General features: G+C 43.0%; 1 protein-coding gene across 1 annotated transcript; it reads right to left on the bottom strand.

Moving 5' to 3' along the window:
• Positions 1–648: 648 nt before the first annotated feature.
• ctu2 (cytosolic thiouridylase subunit 2 homolog (S. pombe)) lies at positions 649–26,648 on the bottom strand. The gene is made up of 16 exons (XM_042010847.1): positions 26,319–26,648; positions 22,730–22,804; positions 21,679–21,757; positions 20,573–20,632; positions 20,212–20,272; positions 20,032–20,141; positions 17,158–17,393; positions 16,909–17,044; positions 16,708–16,839; positions 14,369–14,460; positions 14,161–14,258; positions 12,444–12,533; positions 6,756–6,861; positions 4,730–4,796; positions 2,021–2,079; positions 649–941 (listed from the first exon to the last, which is right to left on the bottom strand). Exons 1-16 carry the CDS (start codon positions 26,372–26,374, stop codon positions 872–874), a joined length of 1,527 nt encoding a protein of 508 aa, XP_041866781.1. The 5' UTR covers positions 26,375–26,648; the 3' UTR covers positions 649–871.
• Between the last annotated feature and the right edge of the window lie 242 nt (positions 26,649–26,890).

Here is a 26,890-nt window from a genome sequence, read left to right as displayed (position 1 = left end):
TTGAAAAACACATTACCAACAAAAGAGCACAAATAGGTTTTTATGTTCATGAAAAAATTTCTTGAGTTTTTAAATAGTTATATTTGGTATTTTCAAAGTAAACTGTAATCAAGGCCATGAGGGACATGACAAAATGGGTAGTGTCACATAAAAAACTGGATTATTTCTAATAAATAAAACAATTTAGTCAAGTTCTTTTTACACTGTATTTGAGAGTGCATTTCAATGTAAATGTAAAGCTGTTTAAATATAAAATATGGTAACCCCACATAGGACATTCACCTTAAGAAGTGAGAAGGACTTAAAATGTGCCATTTCCATAGAATGACTCATAAACCTCCCGCTTCAGAGGAAACATCTGGATTAACGTTATATTTCGGGTCATATTCCAGAAAAAGTTTTGCCTAAAAGTTTTACCAACCCGTTCAACACACCGGCTCTTCATCACTGGTCTTCATCGTTGACAGAATGATGTGGGACAGTTTCCTGTGAGCTGATTAATAGCTGTATGACATAAAAAAGTCTAGATGACTGGAAGGAGTTTCTACAGGTTTCTCTTACTCAGACACCTGCAACTGATCCAGGTGCTACTGCTCGGGTCCTCAGAGACCAGAAAGAGGAAAGAGGGAACATGATACACTGGTTCTCACATCTTTAATACTTTTATTAAGTGAAATGATCAGAAACTGGTGAAGTGGTTTTAAATGAGGGGGAAAGACTGATTCATTACATAATCACATGATAAAATTGTCTCTGCACCAGAGTTCTCCCAGCAAGAACCGATCCATCTCCATCAGGAAGATATCCAAGTATCCGAGGTCTGCCAGAATGGCGGGAAGCCGTTTCTGCCTCTACCATCCGACAGGACTCCTCACTCTTCTTCCCCCTCACTGTTAGCATCCACCAGCAGGAAGGGGCTGATCTCCTCCCTCATCAGAGACCTACACAGGACAGAGAAGTTACTGACATCCAGCTCAGGTTTCTGTCTGGACGCTGCAGACAACAGGAAGGGCAGAGTGGGCGGAGCCTGCAGTACAGGTGAGATGTTAATTGTTATTATGGCAGTGGTTCTAAAACGTTTTCTACCGTGCCACCCTTTAGAGAAATAAACATGCCCAGGCCCCTCCAGCCACGTACATACGCATGCACGCACATACATATATCCATATATATATATGTATGTATATATATATATATTTATACAAATTTACAAAGAAACGCATGAAACAGCTGCTGAGTCATGAAAAGATTCACTCAATGTATGACTCAGCACAATTTAGTTATTTAAATGTTTTAGAATTTTGTTAATTTTCTTGTTTGGTTTTGTTATCGATGTAAATACCCTCCTCTTCATCAGGTTTGCCTTCTAGCACCGGGTCATCCTTTTCACTGGGACCACCTTCTAGCACCGAGTTGTCCTCTTCACTGGGACCGCCTTCTAGCACTGAGTCGTCCTCTTCACTAGGACCGCCTTCTAGCACCAAGTCGTCCTCTTCACTGGGACCGCTTTCTAGTACCGAGTCGTCCTCTTTACTGGGGCCGCTTTTTAGTACCGGGTCGTCCTCTTCACTGGGACCACCTTCTAGTACCGGGTCGTCCTCTTCACTGGGACCACCTTCTAGTACCGGGTCGTCCTCTTCACTGGGACCGCATTCTAGTACCGGGTCATCCTCTTCACTGGGACCACCTTCTAGTACCGGGTCGTTGTCTCCACCAGGTTTTATGAACCTGTCAAAGATTGGCTTCTACCACCTCCATAACTCAAGAAGGGCAAAAATGTCCACTTCCACAAATTCCATTAATGACATGGGAGACTAGAAAATTTGACATTTTTCTAAAAATGGATCAAAGTTAATATTTTAGTGAATCCAAGACTGTGTAAACAATCCTCCAGCTCACCAACATTGTTTTATGGAAAATGGCTCATGATAACCTGCGTATTTCCACCATATACAGGTGTAAACCCAACACAGTCGTGGTTCTGGAAGGAGAAGATGGTGATCATCTTTGGTTTCCTCACCTCCTCTGCCTCCGCTGAGCTGCTGATAGGATGTACTGAGGGAGGTGGTCCACTGATGTCTGGAAGACAGAGGGGACAGAAAACCTTGTTCAGTCCTGAAATGTTCAGAGATGATGAATCAACACAGAAAATAAATGTTTTTGTCAGCATTCAGATTGATGAGGAAAAAGAAGATGGATCCATCCATCTCTTATCTGAGGCCAGATCACAGGAAAACCCAGACTTCCCTCTCCCTGACCACTCCTTCCAGCTCATCCGGGGGATCCTTAGGGCATTCCCAGGCTAGCTGTGTCCCTCCAGCATATCTTGGATCTCCCCCAAGGTCTCTGGTAGGAAGTTCCCAGAAAACATTCTCATGGAGGCATCCAGGAAGCATCCTAACCAGAGCCTCCTTATCTGGCTCCTAAAAACTAATTCTGCATATTAGAAACTAAATGTAAAAGCCTTCACACACCGGAGTATATAACAGGGAATTAAAACACACGCCATAGTAGTCTCTTTCACGCACACTCTCACACACATACACACCAACAAACAATGTGCATGTACCCTTCCTCCACATGCCCAGACCCCATTCTGTACCAACATGAACTCCATCCCTGGCTACTGTCTCTGAACTGAATGAAGTATAAAACATCAGTAGAATGAAAACATCTGGCTGACGCTCCTGTGAGGAAACGATATCTTGGGGATCCATTCACACCAAAAGCCAGCCCACCCATGACCACAGAGGACGCCACCACAGGAACCACCCAGGTCACCCAGAAGAGGGCAGTCACCATGGCAAAACCCTGCAGACAGAGCAGGTAGAGCAATAGGTGTGAAGGATCCCCCGGAGGAAACAGAATCAATACTTGGGGAACCCCACATTTTATTTCATGGATTCCTGAGGAGCAGGTATCCATACTTACATAAAACTGTTAATCTGAGAGAGAAAACCAATTAAGAACAGTACCTGAGAGGCCCACCAGACTTCTAAGTCTGTTTAATAAAATCTGGTGATCTACTGTATCAAAAGGCAGCGCTTAGATCCATTAGAACCAGGACTGGAGGTTTCTGTAAGCCTTTTCCCAAGAAACTGTTTATATCCAGAAAGTCATTTAACTGAATAAAAACAACTTTTTCTATGATTTCACAAAAAAATGGTAGGTTGGATACAGGTTGGTAATTATTAAAACAGTGGGATCTAAATTCCTCCTCTTCGGAAGGGGCCTCACCACTGCAGACAGATGGGAAGACGCCTGTCTGAAGAGAGTAATTCACAATATTTAAAAGTTCATAGAAACCATAAAATGTTTTTAAAAGTGATGTGGAAATGGGGTCTAAAGGCAGATTGTTGGGTTTAGTTGGGCGAAAACTCAACCAAGCATCTTTGCATCAACCAAGACAAACTCTCCAGTGTTTCCTCAGGTAAAAGCAGAGCTTTGATATAAAAATCAACATTTCATTTAGAGAAAAGACTGGATCTAACAGCATTGACCATAGTTCTAAAGTGGTCTGCAAAGTCCTCACATGCAGCATCTGATGCAGGCATGGAGGACTTGTTACAGTCAACGTTTATTAACAGATCAATGGCTTTAGAATAGGCAATTTGGGGTGGTTTTTGTTATCTGTGATGAGGTTTGAGAAGTGGAGCATTCTGGCCTGTTTCAGTGTATTATTATAGATTTTGAGTTCATGCAAAATTTCATGATGGAATGTTAGTTTTGTTCTTCTCCATTTCCGTCTCCGCTTTCCTGAAGGGAGGACCCAGGAAGTCCCTCTGTCATCTCCGCCTGAAGGGAGGACCCAGGAGGTCCCTCCTGCTGCTGTCAGGCTCTACAACACTTCAAACACCCTAGACAGACTGAACTTAGCTGACCATTAAATGAACCACTGGCTCACTATGTATAGCTCTGTATGCATGTAAGTATGTATCTGCAGTACATACTTTGATCACCAGTCTTTATCTCTGCTGCTTTTAGCTCTTCCTGTATAAATAATAATGATGCTTGTTTGATGCTTGAGGAGAGTTCTGGCAAAACTGTCCGCCATCATGGACAACACCTCTCACCCCCTGCATCAGACTGTGGGGGCCTTAAGCAGCTCCATCAGTAAAAGACTCCTACACCCAAAGTGTAAAAGGGAACGCTTCTGCAGGTCCTTCATTCCCACAGCAATCAGACTGTATAATGCTGCATTACAATCTACTGCATCACTGGAACCCACACTCACATGACAGTCTGACCGACAACTAATTATGCACTTTTATTGTATTGTGTATATCATGTTTTTTTCATTTAATTGTATTTTATTTAACTTGTTTTATCTCTTTTTGAGCTGCTCTAACAGTGAACCTTCCCCATGTGGGATTAATAAAGATTATCTTATCTTATATGTGGGGTAGCACCTTAAATGCTGCTGCAACAATTCAGTTTTCCTCCAGGGATTTATAAAGTTTTCAGATTGTCATGAAAAAGACCCCGAGATACTAGAACTCCTCCACTTTGGGCAGGATCTCATTCTTGACCCAGAGAGAACACTCTGGCCTTTTCTTTTTCCGGATGAAGACTATGGTCTTGGATTTCGGGGTGCTGAGGAATTACCGGGGAGGATGAGGAGTGAGATCCTCCCTGGATAAATATGGTTGTAATGCTCCCACAGATTTCTATGGTCCTCAGACCTTCACAGCAATCGGACTAAAATCCAGCTGCAGCAGTTTTTCCTCACCATGTCTCTGATGGTCAGCTGACAGCTGTAACACAGCAGGTTCTTCAGGTCGGTCGTCTCAAAGTTCCTGGAAAGCAAAAGCAAACACATAAAACTGAGTCCATCCTTTCTGCTTCCACAGGAATTCAGCCAGGAGCTGTAGATCCATCCAGTTTATTCCTGCTGGGAGAAGGGGTTGGGGCCACCCCAGTGGCCACCCAGAGAAGACCTCCTCCCTCTTTAATAAAACATCTTTTTTGCAGTTTCGTTGCACTTTTTGTTGCAATGACAATAAAGTTCCATTTTATCTTCAGTTCATACAAACCATACGTTTGAAAGAAAGAAGAAGAATCGACATTTCTCTTTGTCAAAACCCATGTAGATGGCAGAACATTGTGATTTTTGGACGGGAAACTGCTCCCAAAAGACAAGAAACTTTTTGTTTATTATTATTTTTTAAATAAATGCGGTTTTAATTTAGGCAAGACAGCAAAGGTAAGACATGCTTTCTGACTTTTACAAACGTAAAGCATAAATCGAGGAGTCGTTTGTCCGTGTTCACGAGGAGACATCACCTGTGTTTACATATTTTTCGGACTTTGTGTACCTGGTCTTTGAACTGTTTGTTATATTAACTGTGTTTGGTGGTCATAGAAATGGTTTTGCTGAGCTCTTAGCTGAGATTCTGGACTTTCTGTGGATACTGTGGATACTACCCACTGTGTAAGGAAATCGTATATGCTGTTGTAACAAACCAATGATGCGGTCTAACACGTCTGGCATAACACATCTGAAGGTTGGCGGTGACATCCCAGACCTGCCAGCCAGTTCCCTCTGGAAGGTGCCAGTTGCAAGAAACCCATGTTGATGCTTGCAGAGGGACTGGCATAGCGTAGGTCCTCCTGGTACGTCTCTGCAATGCAGGGCCCAAAGCGTCACAGAGCTCCAACAGCAACAACATGGGGAAGTCTGAACCGGCTCATTAGCCATTTGTCATCGTGTGCCAGTAAGTCTTGCTGGTCTCTGAAATGTTGCTCACGCTTTCATGCGCGACATACTCCAGCAGTGCCACATAAGCCATTGTGCATCTTCACACATTTAGGTGCGTCCCTTTTATATCAAGCTATCAGTTATTTACCTGAACAGCTACAGGTGGGGAAATACCCCGATTGTAGCCTAACTGATAAGCATTATTGCCCCACTGCCGTGTGATTGTAATTGCCATTACTGAGTTAGGGCTTAAATGGTACAGTACATTTCAGCAGCAGGATGTCCACCTTATTATTTAGCAGCGTGAATGGAGTTCATAATTACATGTAAGTTTTGTTTCACAATGGTATAACAATCTAGTCGTAGATATGTTTCTCATACATCTGTTTCTGTTGTAAACCCTGATTCTGTGGCTTTTTGGTTTTTGTGCATGTACTCCTAGGAGTATCTATATCAAATGTGCGTCTTTATTCATTTCTGCAAACAGCTTTAATATCTAACATGTGGTGTGAAAGGTAATAGTGGATTGTGCACAAATGTCTCACCTTCACATCATTTCTTTGATTTTATTCTGGACCGTTGGTGTTGCCGTTTCTCTAGATTTTGTGCGTACGCCTGGGTCAGAGTTGCATGGAGGTAGGGACATTTTCCCGTCATGTTTGGTTTTCATAAATACAAAAAGTTGACTATATTTGGCATACGCCGGTTTTTGTACATACGCAAGCTTGATAAATGAGGCCCCTGGAACAGGCCAGTTAAACTGTTTTAAAATGCTGAAACAATAAATATTTAAATAACTGAAATAACGGCTTGAAATGCCTTTTTTCAAAAACTTGTTTCTCAAATTTGAAGTAAATTTGTTGGATGTAGTCTCTTTAGTGAAAAAGAGTGAAGGGGCATGAAGTGCAGCCACAGGCTGGACTCTACCGTGAGGAGGACCAGGCTGGTGTGCCACCCTAAAGTTTTCACTGGCCCCGTCTGGCCACCCCATCGCTGGCTGGAAGAGAACCAGAGACCTCCCTGCTGATGTAGAAACAGAGGAACACATCCGACTTACTGAGCTGAAGAGCAGCAACCTGCTCCACCTCCGGTTCCCCCCCGATTTCCTCCGCCTGAAGAGCAGCACCGTCCTGCTGGATCAGCTGCTTCTAGTTTTGCTGGACCTTTAACAGAAACAAGGTTAAATGGTAAATAGAGTATACATAAACAGCCCATTTCCAGTCATGTTGACCACTCAAAGCCCTTTACACTACATGTCACATTCAACCACTTACACACACTCATACCCCAACAGAAACATCAGGTGGCAACATGGGGTTCAGTTTCTTGCCCAAGGACACTCGGCGTCACATTAATGTCATTAACACGTAAACATCTCCGACGTGGCAGTAACCAGTCGATTCTGCCTAACTGGTCATACCAGAGGATGCTACAGGCAGCACAACGGTCTCTACGGCATCTCCAGACTCTCACGTCTGTTACATGGTCTACATGTGAACTTAGTTCATCTACAAACACCACAGGGAGCCAATCACCTAATCCTGGTGTTCTCTGGTAAAGGCCAATCAGGCTGCTCCTGTTGGGCTGTGAGCACAGGCTCAACTAGTGGACGTGGATCCTCGTACCACCTCATGGAGTCTGTTTCAGAGTCTGGCCCATCTCCCAGTGTACTGGCCTGTCTCCCTGGCCTGTGGACCATCTCCTGGTATACTGATCTGTCTCCCTGCCCCATCTCCTGGTACACTGGCCCATCTCCAGGTGTACTGGTCTGTCTCCGTGGCCCGTCTCCCAGTGTACTGGTCTGTCTCCCTGGCCCATCTCCTGATATACTGGCCTGTCTCCCTGCCCCATCTCCTGGTACACTCGTCTGTCACAGGCTCCACTAGTGGACGTGGGTCCTCGTACCACCTCATGGAGTCTGTTTCTGAGTCTGACTCATCTCCTGGTGCACTGGCCCGTCTCCCAGTGTATTGGTCTGTCTTCCTGCCCCGTCTCCTGGTACACTCATCTGTCTCCCTGGCCTGTCTCCTGATGAACTGGCTGTCTCCTGGTATCTCCTCCATGCTCTCCACACTGTGCTTGGAGACTCAGCAAACCTTCTTCCCAGCAGCATTGATGTTCCATCTTGGATGAGCTGGACTACCTGAGCAGCTTCTGTGGGTTGCTGATGCTCCTCATGTTACCTGCAGAGGTGACAGTGGCTGCATGCAGACATGAGCAAAACCCAGCCAGAAAGGATGAAGACAGGGAAATGGTCTGTTGCCTCCCCCTGCAGGACCTCATTCCTTTATAGGGGTTGTCTTGATAATTGCCTCATTTCCACCTGTTGTCTGTTCTATTTGTACATCAGGAGCTGAAACTGATCCACAAATCAGTTTTACTTCCTAACTTATTTATTGGTTTATCAGGGACAGTACACATTAATAAACATTTCTGTAAATATGTCAGTGTTAGCTGTAAAGTTAATTTTTAACTGTTGTCCCTGGACAAGGTGTAAAATGTCAACATTAATAAAATCCAAAAGTTTAAAAAAAGTATTAAGGAATAAAACTACATATACACAACCGTATTTCACACAATACAATATTTACAAGGAAAAACAACATTAGTGCATAGGCAGGTAGTTATGCAACACAAAAAAGAGGAAGAAAAAAGAATTACTATAAAGATAAAGCAATTATATACATAATAAAAGCACCTCTTGTTAATGAAGAGCAGCCAGTGGATGATCCTGGCATATGGTTATAAACATACATCATGTACCAGGAAGCCTGCAGAAATTCTAATGAATACAATGTTGATTTATTTTTTTTATTTTATTTTTATTTTATTTATTTATTTAGCACATAATAAAAGACTGTATAATAAAAGAATACAAAAATACAAGTCAAACGTACAAATTCATGTGCATGGAAGTGGTGGAAGCCCAAATGGGCTTATAAAAAAAACCACGCCCAGTCAATTCATATTATTAGTACAATCATGTGTATAAATATAAAACAGCATCAATGTAGAACATAATAATCTTCACAGTTCACATTTTAAAACATTAATATCTCGCCATCAGCTTATTTTTTAGTCTGCTTTTATACATAGTCAGTGATACAAAGGGTTCCACAAGATCAATATTAATATTCCAAAGTTTAGCACCATGGAATCTAATTGAGAATTGATCACGCAAGGTTTTATATAAAGGAAGGTGTAAATTTGTAGCTTGTCTAGTAGGATAATTATGAATTTGAGTGTTGCTTTGAAAATAACTTTTAATATAAGAAGGCCAATTGGAATCATATTGAGTTCTGAACACAAATGTACAAGTAAGAAGTGTGTTTATATCAAAAATATTCAAGATTCGTAATTTATTGAACAAAGGTGCACTTGGTGTATCAGATTTGGAAAAAGTAGCTATCCGTAAAAACTTTTTCTGTAAGAAAAATATTCTGTTTAAGTGAGTTGTAAATGTTGCTCCCCAAACAATATTACAATAAGTAAGATAGGGATAAATTAAACTATAGTATAATGTTACAAGACATGAAGTATGAACATAATGTCTTATTATGCTTAAAATTCCAACTGATTTAGTTATCTTTTTGCATTTTGATTTTTAGTTGAGTCTTGAAAGTGTTATATGTGGGGCGTTCTCTCATGGCAATGTTCCAGATTTTACAGCCCCTGACTGAGAGAACCGACTGCCCAAAAGCATTACGTCTGCTCACAAACTCCTCCACCCATGGGCCTAGTAGCTCTACCACTGGGAGAGTTAGTGGGTGTTTTTGCATACTTCTGGAAGATCATTTATGTAGAGAGAAAAAAGAACCGGTCCTAGTATGGAACCCTGCGGGACTCCCAGAGTATTCTTCCGATTTGACACAGCTGACCAAAACACACTGCATTGTTTGTAAGATATGTCATCCACTTTAATGCTTTTCTGAAAAATTAAAATGACTTGATTTAGATAAAAGAATTTTGTGGTCAACAGTGTGAAAGACCATCCAGGCCAGGTCATGTTTGCAAATGAGAACTGGTTCTCAAACATTTTTTTATCTGGTTAAATAAAGGTTTTAAAAAAAAAGAAAAAAAAGACCATCTTTAGGTCCAGAAATACTGCCCCAACACAACCACTCCTGTCCAGGAAAGCTTTAGTTTTTTCTCAAAGCACACTGATAATGGGTGGAATCCAAACAGCATCCTATGTAAAGAATTATACTCTTCTTCTATTAAGATGTTTGGTTAATAATTCCACACCCCATTTCTCTATTATTTTATAAACTACCGGTAAGATGTTACAGGTCTGTAGTTGTGCTTATCTGTTTATTCCTGGATTTGAAGACTGGACGAACCACACCCCTTTTCCATGTGGCTGGGACCACCCAGTATTTAATTGACAAATTCACCATATGTGCTCTTTCAATAAACTACCATCCAAACCACATCACCCTTAGCTTTGGAGCTGCTTAATGAATAATGTTGGCAACTTCTATTTCAGATGTCTCATCAATTGTAAAGATGGGTTGTGTCTCATCGACAGGAACTGATTCATACTGGGAAGGATGGAGCAACTCAGATATTTCCTGGACCAGTCTTATAAAAAAGTTGTTACTCTGTAGTAATTACATTTGGATCTTTAACCAGTTCTCCACTGATATTTATTTTTCTCTATTTTCTTTTTTGTTTTGTTTGCCAGTAAGTTTGTTAATACTGTTCCAATTTTTTTTACTATTCCCTTTTGCATTCTCAATAATGTTTATAAAAAATTTGCCTTGGCCCTGCGTATTGTCTGGGTGATTTTATTCCTAACAGATGTAACTCTGTTTGTCTACCTGATTTTAGTGCGACTTTAAGTGGACGGCCTCTGTTTTCCATCAGCTGATTGCACTCTGGAGTCAGCCATGGGAGATTATTTTTGTCTTTTCTTTGTCTCCCCCTTCTGGAAGATGTTGCATTACAGCCATCACTTTTGTTGAGAAATTGCATACAAAATTTAAATCTGGAGAAAAATGTTTCTCCAATCACGTTCATTAAATGCCACTTTTTGGAATATTATTGTTTTTTGACCTATTATTCAAAGAATGACATTTTAGATGATTCTAACATAACAGAATGCCTCCACCTTTTCTTGTTAGTCTATCTTTTCTAAAGACATTGTAACCAGGCATATTAATAATATCTTCGGGAGATGAGGGTGACAGTCATGTTCTGGATAACCCCATAAAATCAATATTAGAATGAATTAAAAAGTGCTCAGTTTGTTCCCTTTTGGAGGCCAGACTCCATACATTTAGATGACCTCCTAATAATCCTTTACTATAACGAGGATCCCATATTCTCTTAGCTTGATTTAATGTTTAAAATAACTTTAAAAATCTGAATTTAAAAATAAAAACTTTATTTCTATTACAATTTTGTTGTTTGTCACTCATTTTATGGATTATTTGAGGACTAACTGGCATCAACTTATCAAATGGCAGCTGAAGCAGTAGTTGAGACAGTTGAGATGGTGTCCCGGTCAGCTGAGATGGCGACCCGCTGAGCTGAGAAGGTGACTCTTTCTGCTGAGAAGGTGACTCGTTTTGCTGAGAAGGTGACTCTTTCTGCTGAGAAGGTGACTCGTTTTGCTGAGAAGGTGACTCGTTCTGCTGAGAAGGTGACTCGTTTTGCTGAGAAGGTGACTTGTTCTGCTGAGAAGGTGACTCGTTCTGCTGAGGTGACTTGTTCAGCTGAGATGGCGTCCCTGTCAGCTGAGATGGTGGCCCGGTCCACGGCCCGTTGTGCTGACGTTGTAATCCAGTTAGCTGTGGCATTAGCCATGATGAGTGTAACGTTCTAGTTAACTGAGACTGTGATCAGTACATTGTGGCTGTAGCCACATTAACTCAGATGGTGACCCTGTTTACTGAGACAGGCCTGGTTGGTTGTAGCTGTAGCCACGGTATTAACATTTTCAGCCAGTCCACATAAAATGTATTTAAAACTTGAGGCCCAGGATTTATTTCAATGTCACCATCCAGGAGCAGTATAATCACAAGATTCACAACTCTTAAGATTGATTTATCTAAATCAGATTGAGCAGCTGTAACTTGGGGTGGCCTTACATGTCCATGATCCACTAGTCTTGTGAACAGAAGATAATGACTTCTCTTAGCTGCGTAGAAGATTGCATTATTACTTTTCCTTCGGACATGTTAGACTGAGAAAAATGTTAATAAAAAAAAAAGTCATGTAACTGGACACATTCATGTCCCATAAGTAGGACAGACTGTTACTTACTAGCTAATGATGATGTCTTCCATTTAGTTTTCTGACCAGTGTACAATCAAAAGACAGATACTTGGTCAAAGTATCATTAACAGCTGGTAAAATATTTATATCCGAAAACTGGGGGAAACGGCATTCTCCTCCTCAGTGTTGCAGATTACAGAAGGAATCTACGTGATGGAAAAGCTGATGCGCAAATTACAACTGCAGGATGCTCAACTGGAAAATCAAAGCAGAACAGCAGCAGAGAGCACAGGAAGGACAGCTGACTGGCTGGGAAGAAATAAAATACTACAGGAAGGCATACTCCTCATGTTGGCACTGTGTTTCTGGGTTTCTGCCTTTTTTCTTTTTTTTTTCTTCTTTTATTTATTTGTGCATATAAAAGGCTTTTGCATTTGTAAAAAGGAAAAATACAAAACAAAAAAGGCCCCCACCCACCAAAAAAAAAAAACAAAAGAAAAAAAAACAAAAACATGAGCTGGATTACCTTGGTCTTGTCCTGGGACTGCAGAAGCTGGAGATTTACTGTGAGAGAGCTGATCTGAGATCAGCGTGGCCTGGAGGGCTGAAGCCATCTCTGAATGGAAACAGGAAGCAGAGAAGAAGAGTAAACTGCAGCTTACAGACAGCAGTCTGGAGGAGAAGGCCCAGGTTTATTTCTACAGTGATGCAGATCTCTATGTGAAGCCATGTGTGCTGCAGTCTGCTTCATAAAGGGATAAGAAATAACCTGACTTATCAGAGCCCAGGAAGGTTTCTAAAACCCACTTCCATCCTGCAACTTTGACCTGAATCCTTCTAGTTCTGGAAAAGTTGATTCAGGAGGTGAACAGTTCAAAGATGGAGGAAATATTCATGGACTGTACATGTACTTTAAATAGGGATGTAATAACACCACTGGTTCCTGAAACATAACTGGATTAAAACAGAAAGATCAGACACCAGCAGCTTTCCACCCGCTGCATACTGAGCCAAACACCCCTCTATCCACGTTTCCATCAGAAGCTCATTCTGTTCCACGTACTGGAATATTCCAGTGGACCTTGGGTTGAACTTGGACTAGCATGGATTATCGGAACTTAGTGGACTTGGTTTCAGCGCTGTCAGTAAATCCGATGCTTTTGTTCGACGGTCATGAAGACAGCGGGACTGTATGTTCACACATATGATGTGAAATATTTGATGTGGACCTAAGAAAAGAAATTCTGTGTTTACAATGTGGAATGAGTCTGAAGAAGGTTTGAAAAAGAACTTTTTAGTCTGATTAAAACTCGCCAAGGGAAACCCAGAGTTCTAGCAAGAAGGGTTAGGGTTAACCCTAGGATGAGAAAGAGACTGACCACAGCGACTGGTAAGAACCCGAGATGCTCAGCTTTAAAGAGTGGATCTTCCTCCCCCTCCTCTCCTTCCCTGCTCTCTCACACACATGTAGGGTGTTGGGAAGCAGTGTAACCTGCATCTGATGGCCCGGGTCAGATACATGTTGTTGTTGCTGTCTTGGTTATTTTTAGGAACTCTTGATGATTGTCTGCTTAGTTTACCTGGAAAAGCTATAGGAAATTGTTGTGTTTCTGTACAGGTGTAGCAGCTGGTTGTCTGGTGTTGGGTTGGATGGAAGCTCGTTGCTTCTATATGCTGGATCTTTGTCTCCTCTCCTTTTTTCTACTTTCCTTTTAAATTCTCTTCATTATTCTCCTTTTTTTCTGAATTACTGAGTTGATAACCAGCTTCATACCGCTGATCCAGATCCTGAATGTTTGGGTAAGTCAGCCCAGACATGCTTTTAATTTACTTATGAATAAAAAAATGAATAAAAAAAAAAAACACTTTTTTAACTGAAACGTACTCTTTTGCTGATTCGCCACCGTCTTGTGCGCAACGAATTCTGGGAGAAGAGAGGCCAGGGAGGATGCATCACCAGAGCCTTCGTTTGAGGCCAAACGAAGTGCGGGTTTTAAGGGTGGATTTGGAGGGTCCTGCAAATTCTGTGAATTGGGACACTTCGCACACCGCAATGACATATGTGGCCAACAAATCCGCACTTCGAAGAGTGCAGACCCTGAATTGGGACACACCTAATGAGTAAATTCGAGGCGTTCATTATGTGTTCGTGGTTTTTCATTTTTTGTTTTACAAGAGAAAAACATGATGAAAGTCCAGTTCATTCCTGCAGCTGTTAGCCTTTAGCTGCTAACTGCACTCACCTGCAGACGTATCCAGGAGGCACATACAGAGCAAACATCTGCCACAATCATCAGTAGCGGAGGAGATCCTGCAGGCCGTCTGCAGCTTCTCACTGGTCCTACAATCACACACACAGCAGCAGACCAACATAAATCCATGGGCTTGGCAGCAAAGCCGTCCACCATGGTGTCAAGCAACAAATGTGATGATGTTCGGCCTCTTCCTGACCTGTAGATTGTGCTGACAGTAGAAGGAAAGTCTGCCTGCAGTTTAGTAACAAAGCTCTCTGTCAGACGCTGGATACTGGCCTTGTCCGAGATCTGAGGGACAAACACGAGGACATTACTGGTTCTGATAAGCAACAGCAGCTCCTCCCAGCTCCAAGTACAACAGCTGAGCCTCAACTCCTCAGACTGGGAAGGATGGACAGATCAGAAAGAACAAAACAGGGAAACTAAACAAAGCCATGGACTCAACATGAGGCTGTTATTCTAAGTTCATGAGCCAAAAACACTGTCATGATATCCGGTTTTCTCTGCTCTCACTGTCATTTTAGGTAAGATCAGACCCTAATCTGTTTCTCCCCACCTCCACCTACAAACTGTTAGAGGCTTTCCCAGTAACAAGCCCTGGATTACCAGTGTCCTGAAAAAGCTGCTAAACACAAAAGACAGCCAAACCCTAACCCTTCAGGACAGGAGACGTCTGCAGACAGCAGGAAGCAGCAATGCTAACATGTAGCATAGCAACATGACACCAGAAACTCAGCTAAAAGACTCCACCAAGCATCGGCATCCGAACCAAACACAGTTCAGACCCCAACAGTTCTATGGGAACGTAGAAAACCAGGAGAACAGCTCTGTCCACTTTAGAGCTTCTGCTAATTTCTCCACACAAACAAGGAGTCACATGACAGCAGAGACTCTGCTGGTTCCAGAGACGTCTGTCTCATCACTGTGGGACAGAAACTCTGGAGCTAGCAGCCAGAACCAGAAATCATGTCTTACTGTTGCTATTTTTGGTGAAAGTTTGATTCCAGCTCTAAAAACTCTGCTAATGTGTTCTCCTATGACTTTGTCTTTGTTTTAGATGAACCATGAAGGTCCTGCTGGTTTCCATGAAGATGAAGGAGGTTTATAGTGAAGGATGCAATCTTATCTCAAGCTGCGTTTCCATTACCCCCTAGAAGTGCGCAAAAAACTGGTAATGGAAACACCTAAATGTTGAAAGCCTCTCAAATATGGCTAAAGAGTTTTATGTTCTCATGAGATGGTTTTTCCAGACGTGTCGATAAAGAAGTATATCTTAAAACGGAAATGGATGCAACGTAGGGGGTCACGTGACCAGTTCATTTGAAATAAAGATGGCGCAGTATGTAGGGACGGAGGAGGAAGTCTTTTTACAAATATTTAAATAAAAATATAACTACCATCCTTGACAGCAAACAACAGTGAAATGCAGAGTTTTACAAAGAAGCATAAACCGCCTTCCTTCTCTAAGTGGAGTCTCGCAGGATGACATTTTACCAGAATAACGGCTAATGCGCTAAACGCTGTTCAGTGGAAACACCTGCAAATCTCAGTTGCATTTTGTCGAAATGTTAGAAATAAAAGAAATTACTTTTATTTAGCGAAAGACTGTCATGGAAATGCAGCCATACACTAGCTTGGGCTTCACTTCTTTCTGGATCCTCATGGTGTTTCTAAGGTGAATGTGGGGCTATCCCTGGATCCTCCTGACTGACCATTGATAGAGCTGTCCACCATCATCATCATCATCATCATCATCGGCTGATGTCTTCCTGATATTTATCTGCGTAACTCCTCTATTAATCACCTAGAAACCTGCTCAGGTTCACTTTTACCTTCTACAGTAGCACAGTTCCTTATCAGATATTACTTTACTCATTCGTAGGACTCATTCGTAGGACTACTTTACTCATTCGTAGGACTACTTTACTCTGCACAACCAGACCTCAGTTTGTGTGTCTGAGATGCTGGTCAGCAGCACTGGAGCACCACAAGACACTGTTCTCTCACCATTTCTCTTCACACTGTACACCTCAGACTTCCAATCCAACTCTGAGTCCTGTCATCTGCAGAAATACTCTGATTACTCTGCAGCTTTAGGGAGTATCAGTGATGGACAAGAAGCTGAGTCCAGAGAACTGGTCAGTCAGAAACAATCATCTCATCTAGAACACAAACTAAAGAGAGGATTGTTGACTTCAGGAGGAACAGGAGTAAACAAAACACTCAAGAGGGTCCCCCCAGAGAGCACAGGGGGTTCCCAAGGCTTTGAACATTCAGAGACATTGTGGCTAATGCCCACACATGTCCCTATTTTAAGAAAAACAAAATGTAAGGCTCCATGTTGTTAATTTAACTGTGGCTGTATAGAAGGACAGGACTCAGGCAGGAAACATAATTTATGGTACGAATCTCACTTCAGAAAACATGAAACCGGCATGGTTTCAGCCCGGGGTGGGCAGGAGGTCAATGGCTTTAAGTAATTGCGTGAAGGGGGTCCCTGAGGAAAATAGGTTGGGAACCCCTGCTCCATCTCACCTGAGTGTCCAGACCAGGTGTGACCACAGACGGCACGCTGAACATGTGATTATAGAAAGCAATTTCTTTGGCGGAGTATTCCCTCATCGGCCGCACTGATATGACGTCACCATATCTGGAGTCTGAGAAACCCTGTAAACACAAACACCGTTAGATGTGATTCGCCATCGGCCTCGTGGTTCATCTTCCTCACCAACACACCGTGTCCTGAGCCAGCTGGGCCCCTCTGCCCAGGGAGATGCCGCTGAGCAGTCTGACAGCCAGTCTGGTGCAGCTTTCTCCCAGCATCACTTTACTGTAGCCTTCAGTTCGAGCTGTGTGCACCAGCAGATGCTGTCTGTGAGGAGAAAACACAGATATTTCTCCTGTAAACAGCTCTGATCTGGCTACATGAACAGCCACCCAGGCAGCATCCTAACAAACGGAGCAGGAATGCTTCCTTTGTCTCACCTTAATTTGCTTAGCAGGTCTTCTTTGGCCGTCAGTGTCTGAGCAGAAGCCATCAGCTGCTGCAGTAAATGAGTCTGAGACTCCTGAACATCAGGCAGAGACGCCTCCTGCTCCTCCTCCAGCGATGCCTCGCTGCCAGCCTGAATGAAGTGATCTACTGCTGCTTTGTAGGCGCCGGCTGGTCGACCTGAAACTGATGGAGCTGCTGACACAACGGAACTGGGAAGGTCTAAAACCTGAAGGAGGGTGGAGGACTAATGTCAGTTTCTTCTACAAAATGATGCATGTGGCTGCAGCTGTCCTGGAAACCTCATGTTTAGCCTGGTTAATGCAGTACTTCTAAATGTTTTGAGCCACGACCCCCAAAGGTAGCATACATAGGCGTTAAGGCTAACCCCAAACCCCTAGCCATAACGTGTTTAATGCCTTTAAAGTTAACCCTAATTTCACAGATTAATCTTTACATAAACCTGTTAACTTTGGCTGACTGATATAACTAAAAATGTATTTGATAAATGTAGGCTAGATTTTTTTACAATAATCTGGGGACCCCCTAAAATTATCTTGGGACCCTCACAGGGTGCAGGACCCCCAGTTTGAGCACCACTGCATTAATATGCAACCCTGTTTCCAAAAGAGCCAGGACTATGGTAAATGTACATATAAACCAAATGCAATGATTTCCAAATCTCATCAACCCATTTTTATTCCCCAGTAGAAGATAGACGACATCTCAGATGCTGACGCTGCTCACAGACGGTGATTCTGGGAGTTTCTCTGAGAGCTCCTCAGGCTGTGGAACACTCCACCCGGATACCTGGGAGCCCCTCAGGCTGTGGAACGCTGCACCCGGATACCTGGGAGCCCCTCAGGCTGTGGAAAGCTCCACCCGGATACCTGGGAGCCCCTCAGGCTGTGGAACGCTGCACCCGGATACCTGGGAGCCCCTCAGGCTGTGGAAAGCTCCACCCGGATACATGGGAGCCCCTCAGGCTGTGGAACGCTCCACCCGGATACCTGGGAGCCCCTCAGGCTGTGGAAAGCTCCACCCGGATACATGGGAGCCCCTCAGGCTGTGGAACGCTCCACCCGGATACATGGGAGCCCCTCAGGCTGTGGAACGCTCCACCCGGATACCTGGGAGCCCCTCAGGCTGTGGAAAGCTCCACCCGGATACATGGGAGCCCCTCAGGCTGTGGAACGCTCCACCCGGATACCTGGGAGCCCCTCAGGCTGTGGAATGCTCTACCTGGATACCTGGGAGCTCCTCAGGCTGTGGAACGCTCCACACGGATACCTGGGAGCTCCTCAGGCTGTGGAATGCTCCACCCGGATACCTGGGAGCTCCTCAGGCTGTGGAACGCTCCACCCGGATACCTGGGAGCTCCTCAGTCTGTGGAGTCTTAAAACCTTTATTGTTCCGTTTATCAGAAGCAGCGTTATTCTCATTGTACAAGAATACACAGAAATTCTGTTTGGCAGCATCTCTGTCTCTAGAGCAGCTACAAATTCACAACGTTAAAAATTAATAAATGAAAATAAACTAAGTAATACAAATTAGTGCAGTTAAATGTTATATCAGTGGTTTAATTTTGCACTTTTAGCTATTTTTTCCTGTGCAGCACTGTGAGATGTATTTAAAATGTAAAGTTCTTTATAAATAAAATGCATTATTTTCACATGTCAAATTGCCATGTGATGCTGCAGCGAACAGGTTACCTATTAGCCTATGACTGTAACTAAGTAACACGTACGGTTTAGCTCAGGTGTTTTAGGTCTTTATTTTTGACTCGGGGTGCCAGCCTTTACTTCACACCATGTACCTCACAGAGGACGCAAGCAGTAGACGACTCAAACACCCTGAAATAAATAATATATCCATATCTGAAAAACAACCCATAAACAAACAAAAAACACCTTCACGTCAATCTAAACTCAAAAATCTGCCCCAAATAATCTAATCGCTCATACACGAAAAGAACAAAGCCTCCAGTACAACTTGGTTCAGTCCCGTTCGTAGGATAAATCTGCTCCACGTTTTATTAATGGCTACTTTGTTCCAGCTGTTTTTAATCCAAAGAAAAGCAACTAAAACTCCACTTCAGGTTTTCCAACACACCCGTGGCGTGACACCAAAACACGGAAACAGACGAGTCATCCAAAGTTAATCGTTCTCGTCATCACGAAGGTTGGCAGAAAAAAGGGAATAAACCAAGTGGGTGGACTTATGGTACTGGTTTTCCACTCTAGAATCCAGGAGGAATAAGTTTTGGATCCAGATACAGAGTCCGGTGACGGACCCACTCACTGGTTTCTGGTTTTTCAGGAACCTGGGAGGAAACTGCATGCATACAGAGATTCCTCCAGATTCTCTGGATCTTCTGATGATATTCTACACTGTAGATGGTGGATCTTTAGTTTGAGGAACATTTTTCTGAAATTGTTCCACAGTTTTAGAGCCAGTTTTTTTCAGATTGGTGAAGCTCTGTCCATCTTTCCATCTGAGACTCTGCCTCTCTGAAATGCTCCTTTTATACCCAGTCATGTTACTGACCTGTTGCCAGGTAACCTGATTAGTTGTCCAATACTCATCCAGGCTGGTTTGTACCAGGTACTTTTCCAGCTTTTTGTTGCTTCTGTCCCAACTTTTTCCCAGACGTGTTGTTGCATCAGATTCACTATCAGCTCATATTTTCATCACATGGTGAAATGTCTCAGTTTCATCATCTGACGTGTTTTTTATCTGCTACTGGGGATAAAATATGACCTGAAGGGACCTGGAAATAATTGCATTTTTTTCTTTTCTTAACAGAGTCCCAACCTTTCTGGCGTTAGGGTTGTAGTTTACCAGACGATCGCTGTGTTTAGGCTGACCTGCTCCAGAGGAACGATGTGGAAGGGGAAACCGGTGGCTCTGAATATGGACTGCAGCTCGGACACCGTCCGCTGCCTCGTCTCCATAGACCGACCTACAGCACCACCCTCTGGAAAACACACACATTATCTGAGATATGGGTCAGGACTGTTCCAGAAAATGATTGGAACATGGTTTACCATCAATGTAGACGATGCCGGGAAGGAACCTCAGCTTTTTATGAGCATCTTGGCTTAAACCCTGAAGGAGGAAAAACAACTCAGCTGAATGGATTTCATCATCAAAGCCGACAGCTGATCAGGTTAGACTGATTCAGACAATAGAGAGGAAACATATTTTCAGGCAGGATTTAGAGAATTTAGATGATAATCTCATTCTTGTCCCGTTGGTTCTCAGCGCTGCCTTCAGTCACAATCACTCCAGTCCCCAGAAATTCAGCCGAAAAGAAGGAAACTGGATGAACACGTCAGTCCACAATAAACCAGGATTATGTGTTTGGTGGGAGGAAGTGAGAGGACGAGGACGAATCAGGTGACAAACCTCCTGGACCTGACGGAGCATTGAGCAGGAAGAAGGACCTCCAGATACAGCCAGCAGCACCTACAAACAGAGGAGGACCAATCAGTTCATCACACCGGTAAAAACATGAAGCATCGTCTGTCTGAACATAGTCAGCTCCTCTCCATCTCCTCCAGCCTTCTAGTCATGAGCGTAGAAACCAGAGGAAAACATGAGTCACATTTACACATCAGTGAGCCTACAATGAAGAACCAATGTCTTCTTCAGAGCGCTTCCCATCACCAGAAGACCGTACCCAGTGACGCATGGCGGTGGCAGTATCATGCTGTGTGGTTGCTTTTCTTTAGCTGGAACTTGGAGCTTTAGTCCAGCTTTCTGAAGGCCCAGAAACCTCCTGAAAGCTGAAGCTAAAGAGGAATTTCACCTTTCAACATGACAATGAGCCCAAGCAGTCGTCCAGATCAACAAAAGAAGAAAAATTATATTCTGGACCTGGTCCAGCCTCCAGAACCTAAATCCAACAGAAGATCTGTGGATGACCTGAAGTGAGAATCTGTCCTCAATCTGACAGATCTGGAGCCAGTTTGAGAGGAAGAGGGAAATATTTCAGGATGATCCATGTACTGAAGAACAAGATCACAATGTATCACATGTATCACAACAACAACCAAAGTACTAGAAACACACACACACCTGAACCAAAGTATCTCAGTGTATAAACCCACTGGACACCTCAGCGACTGTGTCAGCATGCAGAGGATGAGGAATGAGGAGGGATCAGAGATGAGTGTGATCCTGCAAATGTGACCATGCCTCTGCTTCTCTGGTCATCCTGATGTTTTTTCTTTGCGAGCGTGCTCTCTCAGGAGTATTATTATCAAACGAGCCTCTTTATCTAATAATATCTAACGTGGTGTGAAAGGTAATAAGTGATTCTGTACAATGTCTTGCGTTTCACATCATCTGTTTTTATTCTGAACCGATGGCGTCGCAGTTTCTCCAGATTCTGTGCGTACAGCAGGATCAGAGTAGCTCTGGAGGTAGTCCGTTTCTTATAAATCCCAGAAGCTGACTAGAACTGGCGTACACCGGGTTTAGACATGAGGCCCCTGGTCTTTATTTCTCACCTTCTCTCCAGGGAAAATGACTCTGGTTTTACCCAGCATGGCTCGGAACTTGTGGATGAAGTTTTCCTTGAAACAGATCCTGAAAAAAAGACAGAAATTCAGTCTGGAGAGAAATCTGAGAATCTGCTGGAAAGAGGAGCATTTTTAGTATTCTGGCTAAATCCTGCAGAGTTTCGCTGCTTCTGGAAACAAATCCTTGGTCGTTTCAGTAAAGGGTAAAAGTGTATGTAGTAAAGGAATCTCTGTGTGTTTGCTCCTTCCAGACCTGATGAGAGACTGGTTGAAAGGAGAACAGCTGCGTCGTGATTGGCTGTTAGTTTCAGGCTGGATATGATCTAACGCTGCTTGACGGCGGTCTGCAACACCTTTGAGGTCTAATGCAGGGGTGGCCAGCTCCGGTCCTCAACGGCCACAATCCTGCAGGTTTTTGATGTGTCCCTGCTCCAAAACCACTTGACTCAAATTGATGAGTCATTGTTCAAAACTTAATAGGCTGTTGGATCATTTTCATTTGAGTCCGGTGTGTTGAAGCAGGAAACATTGGAAAATCTGCAGGACAGCAGCATCGAGGACCAACTTTGGGCACCCCTGGTCTAATGGGTCAGAAAGACTATCCTCTTAGTCAGTGGTTCCCTACCCTGGTCGTCCAGGTCCACTATCCTGCAGGTCTTAGAAGTCTCCCTGCTGCAACACCTGATTCAGATTCATGGCTCTCTGACGAGCTCTGCTGCAGTCTGCTAATGAGCCATGAATCTGAATCAGGTGTGTTGCAGCAGGGAGACACGTAAGACCTGCAGGATATTGGGCCCAAGTCAAGGTTGTAAACAACATGATGCTTGTCTTCTGCCCCCTGGTGGACACCTTTTGCACTACAATAATTCTGACCTCTCACATGGTAATAAAAACTAAACATGTTAATTATTTTTTATTTCCATCTTGTTAAAAGACAAAAAAAAGATTTCAGAAGTAAAAAAAACAATCTACTTTCCATCATTTCTGGGATGAAGTGTAAACAAGTTGAGCCAGCAGGACCAGTAGCTTCAGGTCTCACCTGCAGTGTGCATCTCCACCTCTGACGACCACAGCCGCTGGCGCTTCTTTGCATTTCAGGCATTTCCTGGAAACACTGATCAGCAGATGAAGGGCAGAAGAAAAAGCCTGAGTCATCTCCATCGTCTCATTTACACCAAAAACAATAAGCATGAACCAGCGTTTCATCGTCATGGCTACAAACCCAGCTCCAGAAAAGTTCTGGAACCAGCAGAATCTCATCAAGTCATATTTCATTTCATCCTTTGCTGGGCCGCTTTTGGCCCCCGGGCCGAATGTTTGACATCCCCGCCTTAAAGGCACCCTGGGAGGACTCAAAAATTTAAAACCCGATTTAATTTAAATTAACAAGATATTTTATTTACTCATCTGATGAACAACCAACACAGTTAGGTTCATAAAATCTCTCCACGACTTGGACAAAAAGGAAATTTTTTACTTATCTAAAATGTGCTGAAACATTCCCAGAAGACAGAAGATGTAGGCGAGTGCATCACCTGTGTGTGGAACACCACTGAAAGTCCACACAGAACAAACCCACTGAATTTGTGCGATCGAGCATTATTGATTTGTTTGTGATTATCAAACAAATTCTGTTCAATATGCTGAAACGTTGTGTAGTGGTCGCCTGCCATAAACACAGTTACAGTGCAGAAGAAGCCATCCCTCTTTCAGTTGCCTGAGACACACAAAAGCCCAGAAAGACGCAACAAATGTTTAGCAGCTAGCGAGCATGCTAATGTCGACGGGTCACCATGGAGTCCCTCGAAAAGTTTGACAGTTTGTTCGGGTCATTTTGTGACTGGTGAGTAAAAGATTTACTATTATTCTACTTTTTACATCTTCTTGTTCTTCATGTATTGATGCCAAAAATATCAAACTTTGATATGCTAGTAAAGGAAAATGTTGTATTACAATGTTTAGTCTGGGATCCGGTCAGAAACAGTTCACCAGACTCGGCTAGGTTTATATTTTCTGTATTTTGGCCATAAACTACAGTTTTCTTCCCCAGGACAACCTGTTAAAGATCAGCTTCACCCAGACTATGCGCCATCACTCCCTCACTGTCAACATCTGTTATTTTCCATAGCTGCTTTATGTATGCCGACGTTTTAAGTTCTGTTTTGAAAACAAAGCATCTTTGGATCTTATTTGACTGCCTGAAAGACGCATTTAACTTATGAATATGCACCAAAATAATGTCAGAATAAGATCTAAATCTGGAATCAGAAATGAATGAGTCCTCTTATTAACACAGCCAACGTAGAAAACACAAAATTTTATTTTACCAGAAATCTAGCATGCAATGATTTGAGGGAAAGATTTCACAACAAATCTGAGGTGGTCTAGTATTTATATACTACGGCTGGTAGCAATAACAGATGCCTGTGGGTGGTGGTGTTGTTTTCTAAAGTTCTCAGTGTCTCTGGTAAGCAGCTCCTTCAGTGCGTTTCCTCCAGAAAGCTTCAAGTTTGGGAAGCAAAATGTTAAGGAACTGATTATCTATGTGGCTGCAGATTATCCCATCACAAGGTTTTACTAAGAGAAAACACTGAAACACCTGACACATCTGCATTTGTGGATGTAAGATCAGGAAGCTGAACATCTGGCCATTGAGTCCATCTACCCACGTACAGACGTGGACAAAATTGTTGGTACCCTTCGGTTAATGAAGGAAAAACTCACAATGATCACAGAAATAACTTGAATCTGACAAAAGTATTAATAAATAAAAATTCTATGAAATTTAACCAATGAAAGTCAGACATTGCTTTTCAAACATGTTTCAACAGAATTATTTAAAAAAAATAAAGTCATGAAACAGGCCTGGACAAAAATGTTGGTACCCCTAACTTAATATTTTGTTACACAACCTTTTGAGGCAATCAAACGATTCCTGTAACTGTCAATGAGGCTTCTGCACCTCTCAGCAAGTATTTTGGCTGCTCCGCATAAGCAAACTGCTCCAGTTGTCTCTGGTGTGAAGGGAGCCTTTTCCAGATGGCATGTTTCAGCTCCTTCCAAAGATGCTCAATAGCAGGGGTGGCCAACGTCGGTCCTCGAGAGCCACAATCCTGCAGGTTTTCCATGCATCCGTGCACGGACACACCTGACTTAAACTAATGAGTCATTGTGCAGATCCTTATAGGCCTTTGGATCCATTTAATGTGAGTCAGGTGTGTTGGTGCAGGGATGCATGGAAAACCTGCAGGATTGTGGCTCTTGAGGACCGACGTTGGCCACCCCTGCTCAATAGGATTTAGGTCAGGGCTCATAGAAGGCCACTTTAGAATAGTCCAATGTTTCGTTCTTAGCCATTCTTGGGTGATTTTAGCTGTGTTTTGGGTCTTTGTTGTAAGACCCCTGACCTGCGACTGAGACCAAGCTTTCTGACACTGGCAGCACATTTCTCTCTAGAATCCCTTGATAGTCTTGAGATTTCATTGTACCTGCACAGATTCAAGACACCCAGAACATAACAGAGCCTCGTCCATGTTCCACAGTAGGGACGGTGTTCTTTTCTTCATATGCTTCATTTTTCCAGCTGGAAACATGGAGCCGATGTGTCTTGGTAAAAATTTCCATTTTTGTCTCATCTGTCCATAGGACATTCTCCCAGAAGCTTTGTGGCTTGTCAACATGTAGTTTGGCTTTTTTATGGTTTGTTTTTAACAATGGTTCCTCCTTGTTCATCTCCCATTAAGTCCACTTTGGCTCAAACGACGGTGGATGGTGAGATCCGACACTGATGTTCCTTCAGCTTGAAGTTCACCTTTAATCTCTTTAGAAGTTTTTCTGGGCTCTTTTGTTAGCAGTCGTCTCTTTGATTTGTCATCAGTTTTCCTCCTGTGGCCACGTCCAGGGAGGTTGGCTACAGTCCCATGGATCTTACATTTCTGAATAATATCTGCAACTGTAGTCACAGGAACACCAAGCTGCTTGGAGATGGTCTTACAGCCTTTACCTTTAACATGCTGGTCTATAATTTTCTTTCTAATCTCCTGAGACAACTCTTTCCTTTGCTTCCTCTGGTCCATGTTGAGTGTGGTACACACCATGTCACCAAAGAGCACAGCGACAACCTGTAGCCTATATATAGACCCACTAACTGGTTACAAGATTGTAGACACCTGTGATGCTAATTAGTGGACACACCTTGGATTAACACGTCCCTTTGGTCACATTATTTTCAGTCTTTTCTAGGGGGACCATCATTTATGTCCAGGCCTGTTTCATGAGTTTTGTTTTGTTTTTTTAATAATTCTGTTGAAACATGGTTGAAAAACAATGTCTAAAGCCCTGACACTGAGGCCATCAGTGTGACTGGAAGACCGTTTTATAAGAAAATCCCTGGAAAAAAACTAAGCCTGACTCTAACACTGACGCTAGTCGAATTGAGGGTCAGCTTTCACCGACGACTAGTTTGTGGTCGCGTGGCTATGGGTTTGTGCTCACCCATAGTTGATTGATTGATTGATTGATGTTTAAAAGAAGAAACAGCAGAACAAATTCTGACATGTTCTGGTAGAAATAGTTAAAATGGCGGATTAAACCCAGCTGATCCAGATTAGAAATATAAATTCTTTTACCTGGAAACGTTCGCGCTCTCCAGCTGACGACGATAGTCCTCTTCTACCTGGCACATTTAGTCCACCACACAGGATGGGTCCGGGTCTCTGTTTAGTCCACCACACAGGATGGGTCCGGGTCTCTGTTTAGTCCACCACACAGGATGGGTCCGGGTCTCTGTTTAGTCCACCACACAGGATGGGTCCGGGTCTCTGTTTAGTCCACCACCCGAGTTACTCTCTGATGTTATTTCAATAAGAAGTGACCATGAATAAACTCGTGTGCCCACACAGCAGCTTCCGTTGATAACCGAATGTCTTCTTCTCTGCTGCTGTTGCTGCTTCTTCTTCTTCTTCTTCTTCTTCTGCGGAACAGATGCATCTACGACTCATTGCTGCCATCTGGCGTTCAGTGCTATTGGAACCAGTGTGTCCTAATTCAGGGTCTTTTTTAAATTAAGTTTATTGTAAACAACACAATTACAGCATATGTGAACAAAATGACAGAAAGATATTCAAACATAATCATATAAAAATAAAGTAAATTAATAAATTAATTACTTTGACCAGGCTCAGGTCATTTCATGCATTGA

The sequence above is a fragment of the Melanotaenia boesemani genome, chromosome 16 (genome assembly GCF_017639745.1).
Source record: "Melanotaenia boesemani isolate fMelBoe1 chromosome 16, fMelBoe1.pri, whole genome shotgun sequence".
In the NCBI taxonomy this organism is placed as follows: Eukaryota; Metazoa; Chordata; class Actinopteri; order Atheriniformes; family Melanotaeniidae; genus Melanotaenia; species Melanotaenia boesemani.
This window is presented reverse-complemented; position numbering and strand designations above follow the sequence as displayed.

Coding starts and splice junctions, on each gene's coding strand:
- ctu2 (XM_042010847.1), bottom strand. CDS start 26,374: ATGTGCCAGGTAGAAGAGGACTATCGTCGTCAGCTGGAGAGCGCGAAC. Junction 17,045..17,157: donor GACCTGCTAAGCAAATTAAG/GTGAGACAAAGG, acceptor TTCTCCTCACAG/ACAGCATCTGCTGGTGCACA. Junction 16,840..16,908: donor CCCAGCTGGCTCAGGACACG/GTGTGTTGGTGA, acceptor TTGTGTTTACAG/GGTTTCTCAGACTCCAGATA.